This window comes from Ceratotherium simum, chromosome Y, assembly GCF_057802395.1.
Source record: "Ceratotherium simum simum isolate JZ-2026a chromosome Y, ASM5780239v1, whole genome shotgun sequence".
NCBI lineage: Eukaryota > Metazoa > Chordata > Mammalia > Perissodactyla > Rhinocerotidae > Ceratotherium > Ceratotherium simum.
This window is the reverse complement of record NC_141941.1, coordinates 10,534,874-10,557,184: the sequence shown is the minus strand read 5'-3', so window position 1 is coordinate 10,557,184 and position 22,311 is coordinate 10,534,874. Positions and strand designations below refer to the sequence as shown.

The following is a 22,311-nucleotide window of genomic DNA, read 5'->3' as shown; positions in this document are numbered from 1 at the left end:
TATTTAGAAGATTGGCCTGAGCTAACATCTGTTGCCAATCTTCCTCTTTCTCTCCCCAAAGCCCCAGTACATAGTTGTGTATCCTAGTTGTAGGTCCTTTTAGTTCTTCTATGTGGGACCTCGCCTAAGTATGCCTTGACGAGCGGTGAGTAGGTTGCGCCCAGGATCCGAACCACCCAACCCCGGCCGCGAAGCAGACCGCCCAAACTTAGCCGCTGCGCCACCAGGTCGGCCCCTCAAGTAATTATTAACAGGTATGCCTTTATTGCTGTTTTATTCGTTGTTTTCTGGCTGCTTTGTAGTTTCTCTGCTTCTTTCTTCTCTTGCTCTCTTCCTTTATGATTTGCTGATTTTCTGTAGGAGTATGCGTCAGTGCTTTTCTCTTTACCTTTTGTGTATCTTCTACAGTTTTCCTTTGTGGTTACCATGAGGCTTGCATTAAACAACTTGTTTTTATAACAGTCTGTTTTAAGCTGATAACAACTTAGGTTTGAAACTGTTCTAAAGCTGTACATCTTTACGCCCTTCCCCTACTCTTTATGTTTTTGATGTCACAGTTCACATCTTTTATCTTGTGTATCACTTAACAAATTATTGTAGTTATAGTTATTTTTACTACCTTTTTCTTTTAACTTTCATACTAGCTTTATAAGTAATTAACCTACCACCTTTACAACATTAGGTTATTCTGCATTTTACCATAAATTTATCTTACCAGTGAGATTTATACTTTCTCATGTTTTCCAGTTACTAATTAGTGCCCTTTTGTTTCAGCTTAAACAAGTCCCTTTTGTCATATTTTTTGTAAGGCTAGTCTAGTGGTGTTGAACTCCTTTAGCTTTTGTTTGTCTGGAAAGCTGTTTTTCTCTTCTCAGTTCTGAAGGAAAACTCTGTCAGGTAGAGTGTCTGGATTGGTAGCTTTTTTTCTTTCAGAACTTTGAATAAATAATGACAGTCCCTTCTACCTGCAAAGTTTCTGCTGAAAAAATCTGCTGATAGTCTAACAGGGTTCCCTTGTATGTAACAGGTTGCTTTTCTCTTGCTGCTTTTAAGAGTCTCTGCTTGTCTTGGACGTTTGACAGTTTAATTTCAGTGTGCCTTGGTGTGGGTCTGTTTGGGTTCATCCTCTTTGGAACTCCGTAGGCTTCCTGGATCTGGGTGGCTATTTCCTTGCCCAGGTTTGGGAAGTTTTCAGCCATCATTTCTTTTCTTTTTTTTTTTTTTAATTTTTATTTATTTATTTCTCCCAAAGCCCCAGTAGATCGTTGTATGTCATAGTTGCACAGCCTTCTAGTTGCTGTGTGTGGGACGCGGCCTCAGCGTGGCCGGAGAAGCGGTGTGTCCGTACGTGCCCGGAATCGGAACCCGGGCCGCCAGCAGCGGAGCGCGTGCACTTAACCGCCAAGCCACAGGGCTGGCCACAGCCATCATTTCTTCTGACAAGTTTTCTGCCCCTTTCTCGCTAGCTTCTCCTTCTGGGGCTCTGACATAGTGAGTGTTGGCCTGCTTGATGTTGTCCCATAAATCCCCTAGGCTAGCTTTACTTTATTTCAGTTGTTTTCTTTTTGCTTCTCTGATTGGATGAATTCCTCTGCCCTGTCTTTGAGTTCACTGATCCTGTCTGTTGCTTCATGTAGTCTGCTGTTGAACCCATCTCATGCATTTTTTAGTTCAGTTATTGTATTTCGTCTTTGTGACCTTATTGGTAGTTTCCTATATTTTCTCTCTCTTTGTGCAAATTCTCACTTTGTCCAGTCCTTTCTGAAGCTTGAGATTGGAGAGCTTCTTTTGCATCATTATTTTGAGCTTTATTCTGGTACAACACTTTTCTCTCTTCCATTAATGTTTTTTACCTTCCTTTTCATTTCACCCGTGTTCCTGTGTTTCCCCCTTTCTTAGTCACTCTGTGCTCATTTCTATGCTTTATATAAAACAGCGTTTTTCAAGACTCTCTCAGTCTTGAAAAAGTGACCTCTGTGGAGGAGATGAACCTTATTGATTCTCCCTTCCTTACCTCATGGTTGTCACTCCAACTTTCATGGTTGTCCCGTCAGCTTGTTGTTTTTAGTGACTCCTGGTAGTTGAGGCTATGCCCAAGAGGTGTGTCAGTGTCCCAAAGTGTGATCTCAGTTAGCACTCAGTTTCAGGTTGATTGGAATCCAAAGCCTCAGGCAATAGCTTTTCAAGTATGCAAATACTGCTTTTTCAAGGGAAGACGGGGGAATGGACATTTCTTTTTGTTCCCTCTGCCCTGAGCCCTGTGGTGATAACTCATTAGGAGGTATTTTTTGCTACCATCCTGTTCAACTCGTGAACACAAGCCTGGCTGTTGCCAGTGCCAGGCTATCAAGGGATGGGCCTCTGGGTGGCGTACACAAAATCCTGGGCGCCAGATGTAAAAATTGGGCCCCCAGACACGTAGAAGCTCTCCTGTAGTGGATACCAGCAGTCTGGACCTCAGCTGACTGAGACTGTGAGGATATTGCCTGCCCTATGAAATCTCTGGAGAGAATTCCCATTGGCTCTTAAATGTGTGTTTAATTAGAAGCTTGCCCCTCTGGTCGCAGCTGTGAAGATAAGGTAGTAGGTGTCTTTCACAAAGAGACTGGGCTCTTTCATCAGTTCCCTCTCTGCTGTGAGTGGTCCCGGTAGCTGGTTAAGTACTCTTCGTTTATTACCATCCTGTGATATCCAGGAGTGCAAGCCCCACTGGCCATCAGAGGCAGATGATCGATAGGTATTCCCTGGTGCAGCCACAGAAATCAGCGTGCCATATGAGCGTGTATGCTCCTTTTCCAGAGATGTAGGCAAGCTTGAGCAAGGCCTCAAGAGAGGGCAAAGATGGCATCCTCTGGTCTCTGTCCCCAGAGACTATTTCAGTAGCCCCTTAGATATGTGTTAAATTAGGAGCCTGCACCTCAGGCTAATGCTTTAAGGTAAGCCAATAGGCCTCTTTCACGGAAAGACTGGTTGCTTCTCAGTTGGCTTTTTCTGCACTGGTCCCTGGGGTGGGTGAGTCTGCATGAGCTCTTTAAGAACTGTTTCTCAGAGCACTATAGCCTTGTGGGTTTCATGGATGGGAGCCCTTGTTGAGTTTCAAAACTAGATTTTGGGGGGACTGATCTTTCAGGTGCATGTCTTAAAAGTTGGGGTGCCTGATGGGTTTAAACACTTCACTCCTCAGGGAGAAACTCTGGGTTTTGAGTTCCCTCCTTGTTATGGATAGCCACGCCAGGGGTTGGGTTTATGGTTAGACTGTATCTCAGCTTCTCCTACCCGCTTTGATGTGGGTAGGAGATGCGTAGGAGTTGCTCAGCTAGTTAATGGTCCCCCCCAACCCAAGGAAATTTTTCCTTATGTAGCTGTAGATTAGGTGTGTCCTTGGGAGGAGGTGAGTTCAGGATCTTCCTACGTCACTGTCTTGAACTGGAACCAGTTTTTCATTTTTTCTTTTGTTTGCTGTTATATATTTTATTCTTTTTATTGCTATTGTGAATGGAATTGTGTTCTTAATTTTATTTTGGGATCTTTCATTGCACATATATAGATAGACAGTTTGGGATTGTTTTGAACTTGTACCCTACGATGTGTCTGAACTAATTGATTCATTCTGATAGTTGTTTAGTTGACTTGCTAGGATTTTCTATATGCAAAATCATGTCATCAACAAATAGAAGTATTTTTAGTCTTTTCTGGCACCTTTTATTCTTTTTCCCTCCCTTATTGCCCTGGGTCGAACCTCACGTACGTTGTTGCATTGAAGTAGTGAGAGCAGATACTCTTGTTTTGTTCCTGATATGAGGAGAAAGCGTTCAGTTTTCACTTTTAAATATAATGTTAACTGTAAGGTTTTCATGAATGCCCTTTATTTGAGGAAGTTCCCTTCTATTCAGGGTGGAATGTTTTTATCATGAAAAGAAATAGACTTTGTCAGATGCTTTTTCTCTGCCCTTAAGATGATGGTGTGATTTTTGTTTTATTCTGTTGGTGTCATCTGTCCTTTTAATTGATTTTTGATGGCTAAGCTAACATTACATCCCTGGGATAAATCCTATTTGATCATCGTGTGTACTTCTACATGTGTTTTCTATTTTGATACAATTTTCATTTGATACAGTTTGATAAGTGTTTTGTTGAGGATTTTTGCATTTATATTTATACAAGATAGTACTGTGTAGTTTTCTTGCGATGTTTTTGTATTGTTTTGTATCAGGATAATACTCTGGCCTCATAAGTTGTGAAGTATTTTTCCTCTTCTATATTTTTTTGCAGAGTTTATGAAGAATCAGCATTAATTCTTCATTGAATGTGTGGTAGAATTCATGCTTAAAGGTGTCTGGCTCCAGGCTTATCTTTGTGGGTAGTTTTGATTATTGAGTCAGTGTTTCCACTTATACTCTCTATTTATATTGAAATTGTCTGGTTTTTTTTTCTTGTGTCAGTTTTGCTAGCTTTTTTCCCCTAGGAATTTCTTTGCCCTTTACCTTAAGTTATCTAAATTGTTGATATTCAGTTGTTCATGTTATTCCTTTATGATTGTTTTTATTTCTGTTAGGCTGGCAGTAGTGTTCCCTTTTGCATTTCTGATTCCACTAATGTGAATCTTCTCTTTTTCTTGGTCAAACTAAACCAATGGCTTTCAATTTCGTTAATCTTTTTGAACAACCAGCATTTGGTTTCATTAATTTTCCCTATTTTTTAATGCTCTTCGCCCTTAATTTCCACTCTTAGCTGCTCTCTTCATTCTGCTTGCTTTTGTTTTATTTGCTCTTTTTTTTTGTTCTAGTATCTTAGGATGGAAGGTTAGGTTATTGATTTTCAGATCTTTTTTCTTTCTTAATGTAGGCATTTTACAGCTACACATTTACATTTAAGCATTGGTTTTGCTGCATCCTGTGTATTATGGTATGCTTTGTCTTCATTTTCCTTCATTTCAAAGTGTTTTCTGATTTTCCTTTTGATTTCTCCTTGACTTATTGGTTTTATAGGAGTATGTTTTCAGTCCACATATTTGTGAGTTCTTCAGAATTTTCCATTATTGATTTCTAATTTCATTCCATAGTGGTTGGAGAACACATTTTATATTATTTCTGTCTTTTAAGTTAACTGAGGTTTGTACTATTTCTGTCCTTTAAATTAACTGATGTCTAGCTATCATCCGTCTCAGAGAATGCTCCAGGTACATTTGCAGAGGATTTCTTTTGGGTTTTTTTGGGTGGTATGTTCAGTATTTTTCAGGTGTAATTGATTTATAGTTCTGTTCAAGTCTCCTGTTTCCTTGTCATTTTTATTCCTTGGGTTGCTATTTGCACGATGTGTGTTTTTTCCACTTTTTTACTCTCAATCTGTTTGTGTCTTTGAATCTAAATTTTGTCTTCTGTCTCATGCTTCTTTTGTTCATATATTCTGCTTTGCTGCCTTCTTTTGCATTGAGTGAGTATTTTCTAATATAGCGTTTTATTTTCATTATGACTTTTTTTAACCTTTTTTACTACTATTTTAGTATTTGCTGTAGGGTTTTTCATATTTCTCTTAACACTGTAGTGTCACCTTCAGATTTATAGAAGATTAATTCCAGTGATATATGGAAACCCTATTCCTATGTATATTTCCTTTTCCCATTTTGTGACATTATTATACACATTACATCTTCTAATTTTACAAAGCACAGTACATTGTTATAATTATTATTGTAAAATCTGTGTACTTTTTCTTAGCCCATTGCAGCTTTGCACCAACTTGCCTGGTTTATGCTGTTTTTGGCAAAATATTACACATATGTTACCTTTCTATATGTCATAGGCCCAAGAATACATCATGCATATATTATCTTGTACAAATGTTTTAAAATCAGTTATAGAAGAAAGGGAAAAAATATTCCTTTATAGTATTTTGTATAGTTACATAATTATCTTTACAGGTACTCTTTGTTTATGTGGATTTGAATTATCATGGGGTCTTTTTTTTTTTTTTTTTTTTGTGAGGAATCTTGGCCCTGAACTAACATCTGTTACCAATTCTCCTCCTTTTGTTGAGGAAGATGGTCCCTGAGCTAACATCTGTGCTGATCTTCCTCTACTTTATATGGGGCACCACAGCATGGCTTGATAAGCGGTGCATAGGTCCGGGATCCGGGATCTGAAACCACTGAAGCCAAGTGCATGAACTTAACCATGAGCCACCAGGCCAGCCCCACCGTGGGGGTCTTCTGATTTCAGTTTGATGAACTTGTATTGTTTCTTATGAGGTAGATCTGCTTACAACAAATTCACTTTTTGTTGTCTGGCTAAGTCTTTCACCTTCACTTTTGAATGATAACTTTGCTGAATATAGAGTTCTTAGATGATAGCTTTTTTCTCCCTCTGACTTATTTCACTTTGCATAATACCCTCAATGTCCATCCATGTTGTCACAAATGGCTAGATTTCATCGTTTCTTATGGCTGAGTAGTATTCCATTGTGTATATACCACATCTTCTTCATCCATTCGTCCCTTGATGGGCACTTAGGTTGCTTCCAAGTTTTGGCTATTGTGAAGAACGCTGCAGTGAACACCCGGGTGCATGTATCTTTATGCGTTGGTGTTTTCAAGTTCTTTGGATAAATACCCAGCAGTGGAATAGCTGGATCGTATGGTAGTTCTAGCCTTAATTTTTTGAGGAATCTCCATACTGTTTCCCATAGTGGCTGCATCAGTTTGCACTCCCACCAGCAGTGTGTGAGAGTCCCCTTCTCTCCACATCCTGTCCAACACTTGTTGTTTCCTGTCTTGTTAATTATAGGCATTCTGACTGGAGTGAGGTGATATCTCATTGTAGTTTTGATTTGCATTTCCCTGATAGTGATGTTGAACATCTTTTCATGTGCCTGTTGGCCATCTGTATATCTTCTTTGGAGAAATGGCAGTTCAGGTCTTTTGCTCATTTTTTAATTGGATTATTAGTTTTTTCTTTTGTTGAGATGCGTGAGTTCTTTATATATTTTGGAGATTCACCCCTTATCAGATATATGGTTTGCAAATATCTCCCAATTGTTAGGTTGTCTTTTCATTTTGTTGATGGTTTCCTTTGCTGTGCAGTAGCTTGTTAGTTTGATGTAGTCCCATTTGCTTATTTTTTCCATTGTTTCTCTTGCCTGGTCAGACATGGTGCCTGAAAATATGTTGCTAAGATCAATGTCAAGGAGTGTACTGCGTATGTTTTCTTTTAGAAGTTTCATAGTTTCAGGTCTTACATTCAAGTCTTTAATATATTTTGAGTTAATTTTTGTCTATGGTGTAAGGTAATGGTCTACTTTCATTTTTTTGCATGTGGCTGTCCAGTTTTCCCAACAATATTTGTTGAAGAGACTTGCCTTTCTCCATTGTATGTTCTTATCTCCTCTGTCAAAGGTTAGCTGTCCATAGATATGTGGGTTTATTTCTGGTCTTTTGATTCTATTCCATTGATCTGTGTGTCTGTTTTTGTGCCAGTACCATGCTGTTTTGGTTACTATAGCTTTGTAGTATATTTTTGTATATATTTGTAGTATATCACACTCTCTGATACCTCCAGCTTTGTTCTTTTTTCTCAGGATTCCTTTAGCAATTCAGGGTCTTTTGTTGTTCCGTATAAATTTTAGGATTCTTTATTGTATTTCTGTGAAAAATGTTGTTGGAACTTTGATAAGGATTGCATTGAATCTATAGCTTGCTTTAGGAAGTGTGGACATCTTAACGCTGTTAATTCTTCAAATCCAAGAGCACGGAATGTCGTTCCATTCCTTTGTGTCCTCTTCAGTTTCTTTCAGCAGTGTTTTATAGTTTTTGGTGTACAGATTTTTCACCTCTTTGGTTAATAAGTTTATTCCTAGTTATTTTATTCTTTTTGTTGCAATTGTAAATGGGATTGTATTCTTAATTTCTCTTTCTGCTACTTTGTTGTTAGTGTATAGAAATGCAACTGATTTTTGTATGTTGATTTTGTATCCTGCAACTTTACCGTATTTGTTTATTACTTCTAAGAGTTTTCTGGTGGATTCTTTAGGGTTTTCTATATATAAAATCATGTCATCTGCAAATAGTGACAGTTTCACTTCTTCCTTTCCAGTTTGGATCCCTTTTATTTCTTTGTCTTTCCTGATTGCTCTGGCTAGGACTTCCAGTACTATGTTAAGTAGGAGTGGTGAGAGTGGTCATCCTTGTCTGGTTCGTGTTCTTAGAGGGATAGTTTTCAGTTTTTCACCATTGAGGATGATATTAGCTGTGGGTTTGTCATATATGGCCTTTATTATGTTGAGGTGCTTTCCTTCTATGCCCATTTTACTCAGAGTTTTTATCATAAATGGATGCTGTATCTTGTCAAATGCTTTCTCTGCAGCTATTGAGATGTCATGTCATTTTTATTCTTCATTTTATTAAGGTGGTGTATTACGTTGATTGATTTGTGAATGTTGAACAATCCCTGCATACCTGGAATAAATCCCACCTGATCATGGTGTATAATCTTTTTACTGTGTTGTTGTATGGGATTTGCAGTATTTTCTTGAGGAGTTTTACATCGATGTTCATCAGTGATATTGGCCTGTAATTTTCTTTTTTTGTGTTGTCCTTCTCTGGTTTTGGTATTAGGGTAATGTTGGCTTCGTAGAATGAGTTAGGGAGCTTCCCCCCTCCTCAATTTTTTTGAAGAGTTTGAGGATAGGTATTAAGTCTTCTTTGAATGTTTGGTAGAATTCCCCAGGGAAGCCGTCTGGTCCTGGACTTTTATTTTTGGGGAGGTTTTTCATTACTGTTTCGATCTCCTTACTGGTGATTGGTCTATTCAAATTCTCTACTTCTTCTTGATCCAGTTTTGGAAGGTTGTATGATTCTAAGAATTTATCCATTTCTTCCAGATTGTCGAATTGGTTGGCATATAGCTTTTCATAGTCTTCTCTTACAAGCTTTTGTATTTCTGAGGTGTCTGTTGTAGTTTCTCCTCTTTCATTTCTGATTTCACTTATTTGTGCCTTCTCTCTTTTTTTCTTGGTGAGTCTAGCTAAAGGTTTGTCAATTATGTTGTTTATCTTTTCAAAGAAACAACTCTTGGTTTCATTAATTTTTTCTATTGTTTTTTTAGTCGCTATTTCATTTATTTCTGCTTTGATTTTTATTATTTCTCTCCTTCTGCTGACTTTGGGCTTTGTTTGCTCTTATTTTTCTAGTTCTGTTAGGTGTAATTTGAGGTTGCTTATTTGGGCTTTTCTTGTTTGTTAAGGTGGGCTTGTATCGCTATGAGTTTCCCTCTCAGGACCGCTTTTGCTGCATCCCATATGGTTTTGTATGGCATATTTTCTTTTTCATTTGTTTCCAGATGTTTTTTGATTTCTCCTTTAATTTCATCAATGATCCATTGGTTTGTCAGTAGCATGTTGTTTAATGTCTACATTTTTGTCACTTTCCCAGTTTTTTTTTTTTCGTGGTTGTTTTCCAGTTTCATAGCATTGTGGTCTGAAAAGATGCTTGTTATGATTTCAATCTTCTTAAATTTATTGAGGCTTGCTTTGTTTCCCCACATATGGTCTATCCTTGAGAATGTTCCATGCGTGCTTGAGAAAAATGTGTAGTCAGCTGTTTTTGGGTGTAGTGCTCTGTATATGTGTACTAGATCCTTCTTGTCCAGTTTTCATTTAAGTCTACAATTTCTTTATTGACTTTTTGTGTAGATGATCTATCCATTGATGTAAATGGGGTATTAAGATCCCCTACTATTATTGTGTTGTTGTTAATGTCTCCTTTTAGGTTTGTTAATAGTTGCTTTATGTACATTGGTGCTCCTATGTTCAGTGCATATATATTTATAAGTGATACGTCTTTGTGGTGGAGTGTCCCTTTTATCATTATATATTTCCCTTCTTTGTCTCTCTGAACCTGTTTTATCTTGAAGTCTACTCTGTCTGATGTGAGTATGCAACTCCTGCTTTCTTTTGTTTGCCATTAGCTTGGAGTGTTGTCTTCCATCCTTTCACTCTGAGCCTGTGTTTGTCTTTAGAGCTGAAATGTGTTTCTTGAATGCAGCATATTGTTGGGTCTTCCTTTTTAATCCATCCTGCCACTCTGTTTCTTTTGATGGGAGAGTTCTGCTCATTTACATTTAGGGTAATTATTGATATATGAGGGCTTAATGTTGCTGTTTTGTTACTAATTTACCGGTTCTTTTGCATTTCCTTTGTTTCTTGTCCCATTTGTTTCAGACTGCCAATTCAGTTTTGTTGTTCTGTCTTATGACTCTTCTAGTTTTCTCTTTGTTTATCATGTGACTTTGTTTTGATTATTTGTTTAGAGGTTACCTTGAGGTTTGTGTAAAAAATCTTGTGTATGAGATAGTCTGTTATCTGATGGCCTCCTATTTCCTTATACTAAGTCAATTCAATCACTTTCCTCTTCCCCTTGTAAGTCGTTCTTGTTATATCTTATTCTATCTTGTGTTGTGGGTGTGTGTTTACAGTGATAAGGTTATATTTATTTTTTGTGAATTCCTTCCTTTTATCTTTGATTTTGGTATTTAAGTGGTTGCTAACCTTTTCCCGTAAACATCTACTATTTTTCTGATTTTATCTACCTATTTTTCTCCTTGCTCCAAGCTTTGTATTCCCTTTCTCTTCTTTTTTTCAGGCCTGAGGGCCTTCTTGAGCATTTCTTGTAGTCGGGGTCTCGTGGCCATGAACTCCCTTCGCTTCTGTTTATCTGGGAAAGTTACTATTTCTCCATCATATTTGAAGGATATTTTTGCTGGATAGAGTATTCTTGGCTCAAAGTTTTTGTCTTTCAGTATTTTGAATATATCATTCCAGTGTCTCCTAGCCTGTAAAGTTTCTGTTGAGAAATCCGCTGAGAGCCTGATGGGAGTTCCTTTGTACGTTATTTTTTGTTTTTGTCTAGCTGCCTAATATTGTTTCTTTGTCATTGACTTTGGCCAGCCTTACCACTAGGTGTTGTGGAGTGGGCCTTTGCCTGTTGACATATTTAGGTGATCAGTTGCCTTCACTTACTGGTATTTCCTGCTCCTTCCAGATTTGGGAAGTTCTCAGGTATTATTTCCTTGAAAAGGCTCTCTGTTTCTCTTTCCCTCTCTTCTCCCTCAGGAATACCTATAATTCTTATGTTACATTTCCTAATCGAGTCAGATATTTCTCGGAGAGTTTCTTCATTTCTTTTTAGTCCTAGTTCTCTTTCTTCTTCCATCTGGAGCATATCTGTATTCCTATCCTCCATAATGCTAATTCTTTCCTCCATATAGTCAGCTCTGTTCTTTAAAGATTCCAGATTCTCCTTTATCTCCTCCATTGTGTTCTTCATCTCCATCAGCACTGATTGGTTTTTCTTTATGATTTCAATCTCTTTTGTGAAGAAACTCCTAATCTCATTGAATTGTTTGTGTTGTCTCATATTTCATTCAGTTTTTTTATGATAGCTATTTTGAAATCTCTGTCTTTTATGTTATGCATTTCCTTGTCTTCTGGGTTGGTTTCTGGGTGCATGTCATTTTCCTTCTGGTCTGGTGATTTCATGTACCTTTGCATTGTGGTTCCTGTATTGGCTTTGTTTTTCCTCATCCTGGAAATATCTGGTTGCAATTTCCACCCGCCGCCACTGTGTGGGGGTAAAGGGCTGTGTAATCTGAACTCCCTGCACTCTGCCCTGGCTGCTTGCTGCCATCTGCTGGTCACTTGGTCTGGTCGGCTGAGCTGCAGGGTCCGGCTTGCAGCTTGTGGGGAGTTTGGGGGTCTCTCTTTTGCCCACTGGGTCCCTGGCTTGGGGGGCTTCTCGTTTGACCCTCATTATCCGCTCTCCTGGGGTGCTCAGATGTTGATGGTACCCTGTAGCAGTTCTGAGTCCTCTGTGTGGGAGTTTACCACTAGCTGAGAGAGTCTGAAGAGCTACGGTTTCCTCGAAGAGGGCCGTCCCTCCCCTTCTCTCCGGGAGCTGGATCGCTGATCTTATGGGTAGGGAGAAGACTGCTCCCTACCTCTCCCCACTTCCTGCAGGGGCCCAACACGTTCCACTCTCAGATGTGCGGCAGTGTGCATCTTTCCGATGTTGCTTTCCGCTGTCTAGGATTCCGTTTTTGGTCTGTGACTGTTCCTTTTGTTGTATCTTGTCGGGGGAAGAGTTTACAGGAAAGCTCACTCCGCCATGACGCTGACGTTGCTCCGAAATGAAATTTTCATATCTCTTGCTAACTAAAAGAACAAGCTGCATCCTAGTTTGTCCTTCCGCTGCATCTCACACAGGCAGTATTTTCAGAAATCAGTGGCATATTATAATGCAATAGCAGTTTGGGTTTAGCTCCTTAAACGTAGTCAGATTAGTTTGACTAGTTTTCCTCACATCAGTTAAAATAGAAATTCTGTTGCTTTAGCTTTTTAAATCTCAATGTTCTCCAGGGACATGCACACGCAAACACTGATGTAAAAACGAAAAATGTACCTGAAAACTTCAACACATTCATTTCACATCTTGAGATTCTCTTGCCTGCATCCCCCCTCGGCTGCCTGGGAGAATCTTCTTTTTTTTTTTTTTTTGTTTATTGCAGTAACATTGGTTTATAACATTGTATAAATTTCAGGTGTACGTCATTATACTTCTATTTCTGCATAGATTACATCATGTTCACCACCCAAATACTAATTACAACCCATCACCACACACATGTGCCTAGTTATCCCTTTTGCCCTCCTCCCTCCCCCCTTCCCCTCTGGTATCCATCAATCTAATCACAGTTTTGTTGAGGTATAAGTCACGTGTCATACAATTTGCCCATTTAATGTGTTTGGGTGGTTTTGGTATATTTATGTCATTAATTTTTAAAAGTTGTAAAACATATGTAACAGAATTTGTCATTGTGGCCATTTTAGTGGTGTAATTTATTGGCATTAATTACATTCACAATGTTAACATCACCACCGTTTCCAAAATTTTTTCATCATCTCCAACAGAAACTCTGTAACCATTAAACATTAACTTCCTGTTCTTCGTCACTCCAATCCTAGGTAATCTCCAATCTATTTTTTTCTCCAGGAATTTGCCTATTCCAAATATTCCTTATAAATGGAATCATACAATATTTGTCTTTCTGTGACTGGCTTTCTTCATCTAGCAAAATGTCTTCAAGGTTTATGCTTGTAGCATGTATTGGAACCTCAGTCCTTTTTTTGTTGTTGTTGTTTTTATGAGGAAGATGAGCCCTGAGCTAACATCTGTTGCCAGTCCCCCTCTTTTTGCTGAGGAACACTGGTCCTGGACTTACATCCTTGCCCATCTTCCTCTACTTTATATGGGATGCCGCCACAGCATGTCCGATAAGCCGTGTGTCACTCTGCACCTGGGATCCGAACCCTCGAACCCTGGGCCGCCAAAGCAGAGCGTGTGAACTTAACCACTACGCCACTGGGCCGACCCCAGAACTTCAGTCCTTTTTATGGCTGAATGAATTTACTACATTTTATTTATCCATTCACATATTAAATAGATACTTGGATTATTTCTTTTTAACTTATTGACTTATTATTGACTTATATATTCTTTTTGATTTATATCTTTTGAATATGATGAATAATGCTGCATTGAACATTGACCTATAAGTATCTGTCTGTTTTTCTTAATCTTAATCATTGATTGGAAGTGATGTTAGCATAGGTTCGATAAGTATCTGTCCTTTTTACTAGCAAATAATTGGATCAATCTATTGTTAGTCAAAGCAACCCATGGAATACCTTAATGGAGAATACATCTTGTTCCATCAGGCAAACTTGCTTAAGGAACAAGGATTTCATTTTATATATGGAATCAAATTCCACAAAGCCCCTCCAGGAGACTGAAGTGGGATTTTTATAAAGCCTTTCAGGTATTAAGAAGGGTCACTTCCTGGCATGCCAGAAACCTTAGCATATTTGGGGGCCCTTGAGAAGAGACAATTTACCACATTTATAGGTACTACAAGTGAAACATGGCAGAAAACATTTTTTTTGGTTTCCTAGCCCTGAGGTTGAAGAGCAGATAATAAAAATCTTTAAAAGCCTAATTCTAGAGACTTTATGAAATCCCTAGACAAAAATTTTGGGCTTTAGTAGTAATTCAACACGATGTTGTTCTAGATTTGCTGACCATGTTACAAATAGACTTATTGCTGCTCTCTTTAAATGAATCAGGTCAAAACACAGTAAGGCCAGGGGTGGCAGCCTGGTGGCCTGACCTAGTGCTCAAGTTAAGAACATGGAGAGAGCAAAACTGGGTAGATACTAACAGGCGAGAGAGTCTGGAGAGGTCCAGCCACCCTGAGGGGAGAATCTAGCACACCATTGGATCAGGATAGAGAGGAGTTTGAATGCAGAGCAGAGGGAGGAACTCATCAAAGCTGTGTCCCTCCCCAGGGTGATACTGCTAGGGGATAAAATGTTTGGTGGTGATAGCAGTGATCTCTGTGGCGACCCTTTCCCACGGAGGAGGAGAGAAGTGAAAGTGGTGAGTGACTGCCTATTTATCCACTTGTGGCTGGAGAAACCTGTTTCTGTCCAGGAGCACTGGGATTTCTGAAGAGGGACCTATATGACTGGGAGAGGTGGAGGAAAGGGGTGGAGGCCCATAAGAAAATCAAAGGGGCTCAAAGGAGTGCATTTCCCATTGTCTGCTTCAAGTCCACCCACAAACCTCTCGGAGTACCCAACTTGAGGATCTCCCCACCAGGCCCGTGAGGCCCCAAGTGCTAAGCTCACACCTTTCCACACTCTGCGCCCAGCTCCTCTGTGTGCTCCCAAGTGAATCCATGGATGGAAGGCCATCTCTGGTAAACAGGGAGGGTGCTCAGGTAATAGGCCAAGGTCAGTGGACAAGGGAGAAATCACAAATTTGAGCTATAGCACCACCTTCTGGAGTACAAAAAGAAGGTTTCTAATAGCCAGCCTATTTAGTTGTAAGAAAAGTAGATGTAAAACTTTAGTTAAGGAGCTGTTTGCTACTTCAAATGCAAAAGCAGAAGTCTATACCTAAAACACTATAGGAAAGCAAGGAATTGTGATTTGTATGATTTTTCATTCTTTAAACTTATGAAGATTTGTATTTTGGGCTAACGTATCCTGAGCGTGTTCCATGTGCACTTGTTTTTTTTTAAGTGGAGTGTTCTGTATGTGTCTGTTAGTTCTAATTGGTCTTTAGTATTGTTCAAGTCTTCTCCTGCTTTATTCATCTCTGCCTGTTTGTTCTATCCATGATTAAGAAAAAGGTATTGATATTTCATGTTATTAATGTAGAGCCATTTCTGTCATGACTTCTGTCAGTGTTTTCTTGATATATTTTGGAGCTCTGATGTTTAGTGCCTATTTATAATTGTATAATGTCCTTCTTTGTCTCTTATAACAGTTTTTTTCCTAATGTCAGTTTTATCTGAGATTAGTATAGCCACACCTACTCTCTTTGGTTACTATTTGTGTAAAGTTTTATTTTTTCATCCTTCACTTCCACCCTGTGCCTGTCCTCATATCTAAAGTAAGTTTCTTGTAGACATGTAGTTGGATCTTGTTTTTTTGTTTTTATTTTATTTTTTTTAATTTTTATTTATTTATTTATTTTTCCCCCCAAAGCCGCAGCAGATAGTTGTATGTCATAGTTGCACATCCTTCTAGTTGCTGTATGTGGGACGCGGCCTCAGCATGGCCGAAGAAGCAGTGCGTCGGTGCACGCCCGGGATCCGGACCCGGGCCACCAGCAGCAGAGCGCGTGCACTTAACCACTAAGCCACGGGGCTGGCCCTGTTTTTTTGTTTTTAAAAATCTGTTCTGTTAGTCTGTCTTTTGACTGGGGAGTTGAATTCATTGACATTTAAAGAAGTTCCTGAGAGAGGAGGAGTTACTTTGCCGTTTTGTTAATTTCTTTGTTTTGTCAGTCTTTTCCTCCTTTACTGCTTTCCTTTGTGTTTTGTTCATTCTTTTTATGGTGACAAGTTTTGGTTTCCTTCTATTTTCCTTTGCATATATTCTATAGATATACTTTTGTGATTACCATAGGGATTACATACCACATCCTAAATTTATAACAATCTATCTTAAATCGATACTAAGTTAATTTCTATCATGCAGAAAAACTAGTCCTTTACAGCTCTGCCCTTTCTTATGTTATTGGTGTCAAAATTACATCTTTATATATTGTATATTTGTTGTTAGTGCTGTTGAGTGGATTCCAATTCCTAGCGACCCTGTGAACGTTAGAGTGGAACTCTGCCTGGTATTTTTGCGCCATCCTCTCACCTTTCTGGTGCTCCATCAGACAAATTTCCGCTGCTATTCATAGCATTTTCATGGCCAATTTTTTTGGGAGGTGGGTGACCAGATTCTTCTTCCTAGTCTATCGTAGTCTAGAAGGTCTGATGAAACCTGTGCACCATGGGTGACTCTGCTGGTATTTGAAATGCTGGTGGCATACCTTTGAACATCACAGCAACACAAGGTCACCACAGTATGACAACCAACAGAGAGGTGGTGTGGTTCCCTGACTGGGAAATAAACCTTGGCTGCAGTGGTGACAGCGCTGAATCTTAACCAGTAGACAGCCAAGGCTAGTTACATATTGTGTGTGCATTAATGTGTATTTAAAATTATTTTTAGATATTTGTCTTTTAAATGCTATAGAAAGTAAAAACTGGTATTACCAACCAAAATAACAATATACTCTTTTTTACATTTTTTCATGTGTTTATATCTCTTGCAGAATTTTATATTTTCAGTTGAGTTCAAGTTATTGGCTAGCATCTTTCAAATCATGTTGAAGGAATCCCTTTACTATTTGTTGTAAAGAAGGTCTATTGGTAGTGAACTTCCTCAATTTTTGTTTATCTGGGAATGTCTTAATTTATCCCTTATGTTTGAAAGATAATTTTCCTAGATGTAGAATTCTCTGCAGATCGTTTTTTTTTTCTCTTTGAGAACTTTAAATATATTATCCCACTGTCTCCTGGCCAGCAATGTTTCTGCTGAGAAATTAGCTGATAATTATTTTGAAGTTTCTTTGTATGTTACAAATCTCTTTTCTTTTCCTGCTTTCAAGATTCTCTCATTGTGTTCAGCTGTTGACAGTTTGATTATAGTATACCTTAGTGTGGGTGTCTTTGTGTTTAGTGTCCTTTTAATTTATTGAATTTCTTGTATTTGTAGACCCATGTCTGTCCTTATAGTTGAAAAGTTTTGGTCCTTATTTCTTCAATAATTTCTTCATTATTTTTTGAAATAATTTCTTTCCCATTTCTCTTTTTTATTGTAGGACTTACATAGTGTTTATGTAGGCCTGCTGTATGTGCCCCTTATGCTCTGTTTACTCTTTTTCTTTTTGCTTTGCAGACTTAGTAATTCAAATGGCCTGTCTTCAAAGTCTCTGATTCCTTTTTCTGCATATTTATATGTGTCGTTGAACCCCTTAGTGAACTTTTCAATTCAGTTATTCTATGTTTGAGCTCCAGAATTTCTGTTTGGTACTGTTCAATAACTTCTGTCTCTTTGTTGATATTCTTATTTTATTCATATGTAGTTTTTAAATTTCATTTAGTTGTTTGTTCTTTCTTTTTCCTTTGTTAATTAAGAATGTTTAAAGTAAAGTTGTTTAAAGGTGTTTATCTAAAAATTCTGGTGCCTGGTCCAGAATTCTAAAGCCTTTCTTCAGTAATAGGTTCTGGAGATTCGTTTTGTACCTTTGAGTGCTCCATGTTTTCTTATTTCTTTATATGCCTTTTGATCTTTTGTTGGAAATGGAGCATATGATAAAACAGTGCCTCTCCCAGTTTTTGCAGTCTAGTATGTAATATCTTTGTTAGTTAGCAAAGTATATCTTCAAACTTGGTACCAGCCCAGGGCAAAGACTTTAAAGTCTTCTTTTGTCTTTTCTGAACATGTATCTTTCCTTGGTCTGTGTGTCTTTTTTCCTCCTCAGTTTATCTCATATGTATGTCTGGTTTTAAATGTCTTAGTTTCCCTACTTCTCTAACCCGAATTACTTCTGGAATTCCTAGATATCCTGTTGTATTTGTCTACCCATAGTCTCTTGCTTTAGATGTCCTCAAGTACGTAGTTACCTTGCCATCTTAAATGCTATTGTGCCTGCCATTGCTCTTGTGACTTCCACTAGTCTGAAAACCAGGCCATACTGCCGTTTCCCACATGAGCTCCAAGTCATGAGAGGCTGCAACCAGTCTCTGATGCAGCTCACAGACAGGTTAGCACTTTCTAAATAAGGTCTTTTCTCTTTCTGGCACACAGAAGGGAATTGGGAATTGGGCTGCTTCCTTCCAAATCACATAACTGAGGATGGGGTGGGGCAAGGGCTTGTAAAAATGTCACAAAATTACTTACCATTTTGAATGTTACATTTTCCTTATTTGGTATTTGGTTTGTTGCTATAAATCATTGACTGGGTTCCAGAGCTCCTGTAGTTATTTTAGTCAGTCTCTAGTTGTTTGTCAGTGTTTCTGTGGGGAAACAAGGGCTTGAAACTTTGTCTGCCATATTTCTGACATCACTCTGTCCACACAATTTCAAGGATTAGCTTTTGCATTTCTGCAGAAAGGATCATTGTAAATCTTACTGATTTTTCTTGAATCTGTAGATAAATTTCATGCATATTGCCATTTGTAAAATCTCATAATCCATGAAGACAGGATATCTTCCCATTAATTTAGGTCTTCATTTTCTTTCAGCAATCTATTGTGGATTTCAGCATATAGGTCTTAAACTGCCTTCATTAAATTTATTCTTAAGTTTTTAATTCTTTTTGGTGCTGTTTATAACTGGAATTGTCTTCTTAATTTGCATTTTTGATTGTTCATTCTACTATATGGAACACTAATTCTTGCATGTTGTTCTTATGTCCTGCAGCTTTGCAGAATTTGTTTATTAGGTGTAATTGTCTTTTTGTGGGTTTTTATGATGATGCTAGATAGAGTTTGCTCATGTAGTCATGCACTGCATAGTGATGTTTCAGTCAAAGATATATATGGTGGTGGTCCCATAAGATTAGTACCATATGGCCTAGGTGTGTAGCAGGCTACATCTTCTAGGTTAAGTACTGTAGGGGAGGAAGAAATTTTCCTCTACCCTTCCAGGTTCTTCTGGCTGGTCTAAGAATTAAACTGACATGAGGCAGATTAATAGGAGAAAAACAAAAGTTTAATAAGATGTATATGTGGGGGAAACCCAGGAAAACCAGGTAAGTTGCCAAAATGTCTAAAGCCCTCACCTTAAATACCATCCTCAGATAAAGATTTTGGAGGTGGGGAGAGCCAGGATTCAAAGGGAAGGCAGGTAATTCACAGGTGGGTGAAAAGGAGCAAATGCTTGGAAAACAAGTGTTTGGCCACACAGAAACAGAAGAACAGAGAGGACCCCAACAAATAGGGTTTTCTAGGTTCCTCCCTGTCTACTGCCTAGTTTGCTTCTGATCACCTATTGCTTCTTAGACAGTTTTTTATCTGACTTGTTTTAGACAGTTAAGGGAGAAGTAAACAAGAAAATATATACTGACGGTTACTAACAAAACAAGCAGTTATTTCAAAGAATTACGTTTAATGATGTGGTGAAAAAGAGATGTAGTTCATCTAGAATAAGACTTTTTTGTTAGTAACTGTCTGTATATCTTTTTACTGCTCTTAAAAGTTAGGTTTTAAGATTTTACTGCTTGTATAATTATAAGTGTATTAATATAGTTATTGATTATTACTGGAAAAGCTTGTGAATTAGTTTTCCAACCAGGTAATTAGAGCAGAGCAATCAGTTGAATTACATAATATAATTGTATATTAAGATTCTATAATTGATTCAGTAAACAGAAACAAAATTGTTTTAAATTTAGTATTTGTTTTCATTGCTTTCTTTTGCAGGATAACAAAGCCACTGACCTTTGCTGATTGTGTTGGGGATGAACTTCCCTTGGGATGGGAAACTGTATATGATAAACAAATTGGAATTTATTACATGGACCACATAAAAAGTAAGTAGATTGTGGAGCTGGCCCAGTGGGGTAGTGGTTAAGTGCACACCCTCCATTGCTGCAGCCCAGGGTTCGCAGGTTCAGATCCCAGGTGCACTGACGCACCGCTTGTCGAGCGTCAGATGTTAGCTCGGGGCTGATCTTCCTCCCCACAAAAAAGTAAGTACATTGCCACTTTTGATTATTATATGTGAAGATGGAAACTCTTTTTGGTAGAATAAACAGTTGATGTCTAAGACAGTATTAAACTGGCTTTATTAATGTAATCTAAAGTTTTCATTAGTAAAGCAGTTATGTAGATGTACCTTGCTTCTATTTTGCTGAAGAGTGAATGTAATATGTTTTATACAGGGCTTTAATTTCTAATATGAGGAATAAATTTCCCAGGTAGTCTCCAAACAGAAATAACATTTCATAGTGAGAAAGTTATTTATTGAAAAGTGGAGATTTTAAAAGTTCTTGAAACAATAAATGCAAGTGGTTACGTTACCTTCGTTTTCTTATACATTTAATTTTAACTTGAATACGCTAAACCTTCTCAGTGAAGGGAGAAAGTGATGTAAAGACTACAGCTAAAATAACGGGTCCTTGACCACGCCAGCCTTCTTTGTAGAGCTGTTTCCAGCAGTGGTTCTCACCAGGGCTGATTGTGTCTCCCAGAACAGTTGGTAATGTCTGGAGGTATTTTCGATTATCACGCCTGGGGGCTGCTGCTGGCATCTACTGGGTGGAGACCAGGGATGCTGCTAAACTTCCTGCAGTGCGCTGCATCGCCCCATAACAAAGAATGAGCCGACCCCTAATGTCGTGGTGCCAAAGTTGACACACCCTGGCTCACAGGCTCCGTTGCATTCTAGATCTGTCTCCACCCCTCACTCTTGGCTTTCTGCCCCTTCATCTGCCCTCCTCAATCAGGTACCAGCTGGGGACACATTTCTCTCTCAGATTCACACTCTCTCTCTCTCTCTCTCTCCCCCATTTTCATCCCAGCTGCCCTCAGTGTTTCTGTCATTGTCGTTTTTTACTGCTGGGGACATGAGCGTGGCTTCCCTTAGCATGTTTTCCATCCTTCGATTTCTTAGGTGCGGGGAGGCTGGGAGGGCCTGAAGATATACGATGCCCACCACATGAGTGCCTTCACAGCTTTTTCCTCGCTCCAGTCCCACGACTTCTTATTCCCCTTAGTGTGATCAACCCAGATTCCTGTCTTTAGGGCCTATTCCCACATTGTCACTTGCCGCCCTCCCAAGTGCAGCATTTGGAAACTTGAATGTTGAAGCTTCCTATGTCACTCCCAGGGCAGTGGGGTGTCTGATTGCTCATATCCAAAGATTGGGCAGTTAGAAGTGGGGATAAGTACTACCCCAGCCCTGCTGCCCTCCCAGGTGGTTATCTACAAGGGAGTCCCTCCGTCTCAAGTTCTGTGAAGACATCAGTCGCACCATCTTCTCCCTTTGAGACCTTTAGAGAACACAACTCTTGAAAGCACGGCTTTAATCCTCTTTAGGGCACAGAAACTGAAAAGGCAAATACTAAAATTGAAACTGTGCAGGTAGACAGTGGGGTAAGGGACCAGAAGGGCCCTGGGTTGACTGCCTTTGAGGTTCCTAACACCCTCCGTGCACTGGACAGAGTAGACAATGCTGGTCAGCTGAATCAGGACTTTCAGGTGAATGAATATCAGAAACATTTGGGCAGAAGGGCAGAGAAGTCGTCACAAAACAAGTACCTTTGCAACAGGTCTTGGAAGATGGCGGGGTTTTCTGGTAGGCAGAAGACGACAGAATCAGCCTAAAAAAATGCACAGATGAGCCAGCCTGGCATGTTGAGGGGCTTTGGAAAAGTTCAGTTTTTTTAGAAGATGTTGATGGGAAAAAGGAACAGAAAGTAGAGATGAAGTTTGCACCTTGGTTTGGGTACTTGTATCATATTAAAAAGACTGGACTTGGTGCTTTATAAAGTAGCACATTCAAGATACATTTTTGGTGAGAAGAGACAGAACGACTGAATATTTTGAAAGGAGAGGGTAAATATCTGATGGGACTAAAGATATGGAGAGAAGGGTATGTTGTCCATCATTATTACATTTAGTGGCAGGAATCACTTCTTGATGATATACAGAATATTTTGGGTGAGGGAGAAGAGCAGGACTTCTTTGAGATTGGGTCTCAGGTTTCCAGTTTGGATAACTGAGTAGATCCGTGTGATGATGCTCACTGAGAGAAAAAAGGTAGAGGAAAAGCAGGTGTTTGTGGTAGTTGTTTTATTTTTGGTCGTAAAAGAGTGCTTCATGAGAATGAGTTTTGCTTTGAATGAATGACTCAAAA

At 38.9% G+C, this 22,311-nt stretch overlaps 1 protein-coding gene across 1 annotated transcript in view; it reads left to right on the top strand.

Annotated features, from left to right (window-relative positions):
- LOC147911647 (protein WWC3-like) overlaps window positions 1–22,311 on the top strand; it is a 152,616-nt gene that overhangs the window by 5,326 nt on the left and 124,979 nt on the right. Inside the window, exon 2 of the mRNA XM_087427891.1 lies at window positions 19,875–19,984. Coding sequence (XP_087284017.1) covers window positions 19,875–19,984 — 110 coding nt within the window. The remainder of the gene's footprint in view (window positions 1–19,874; window positions 19,985–22,311) is intronic.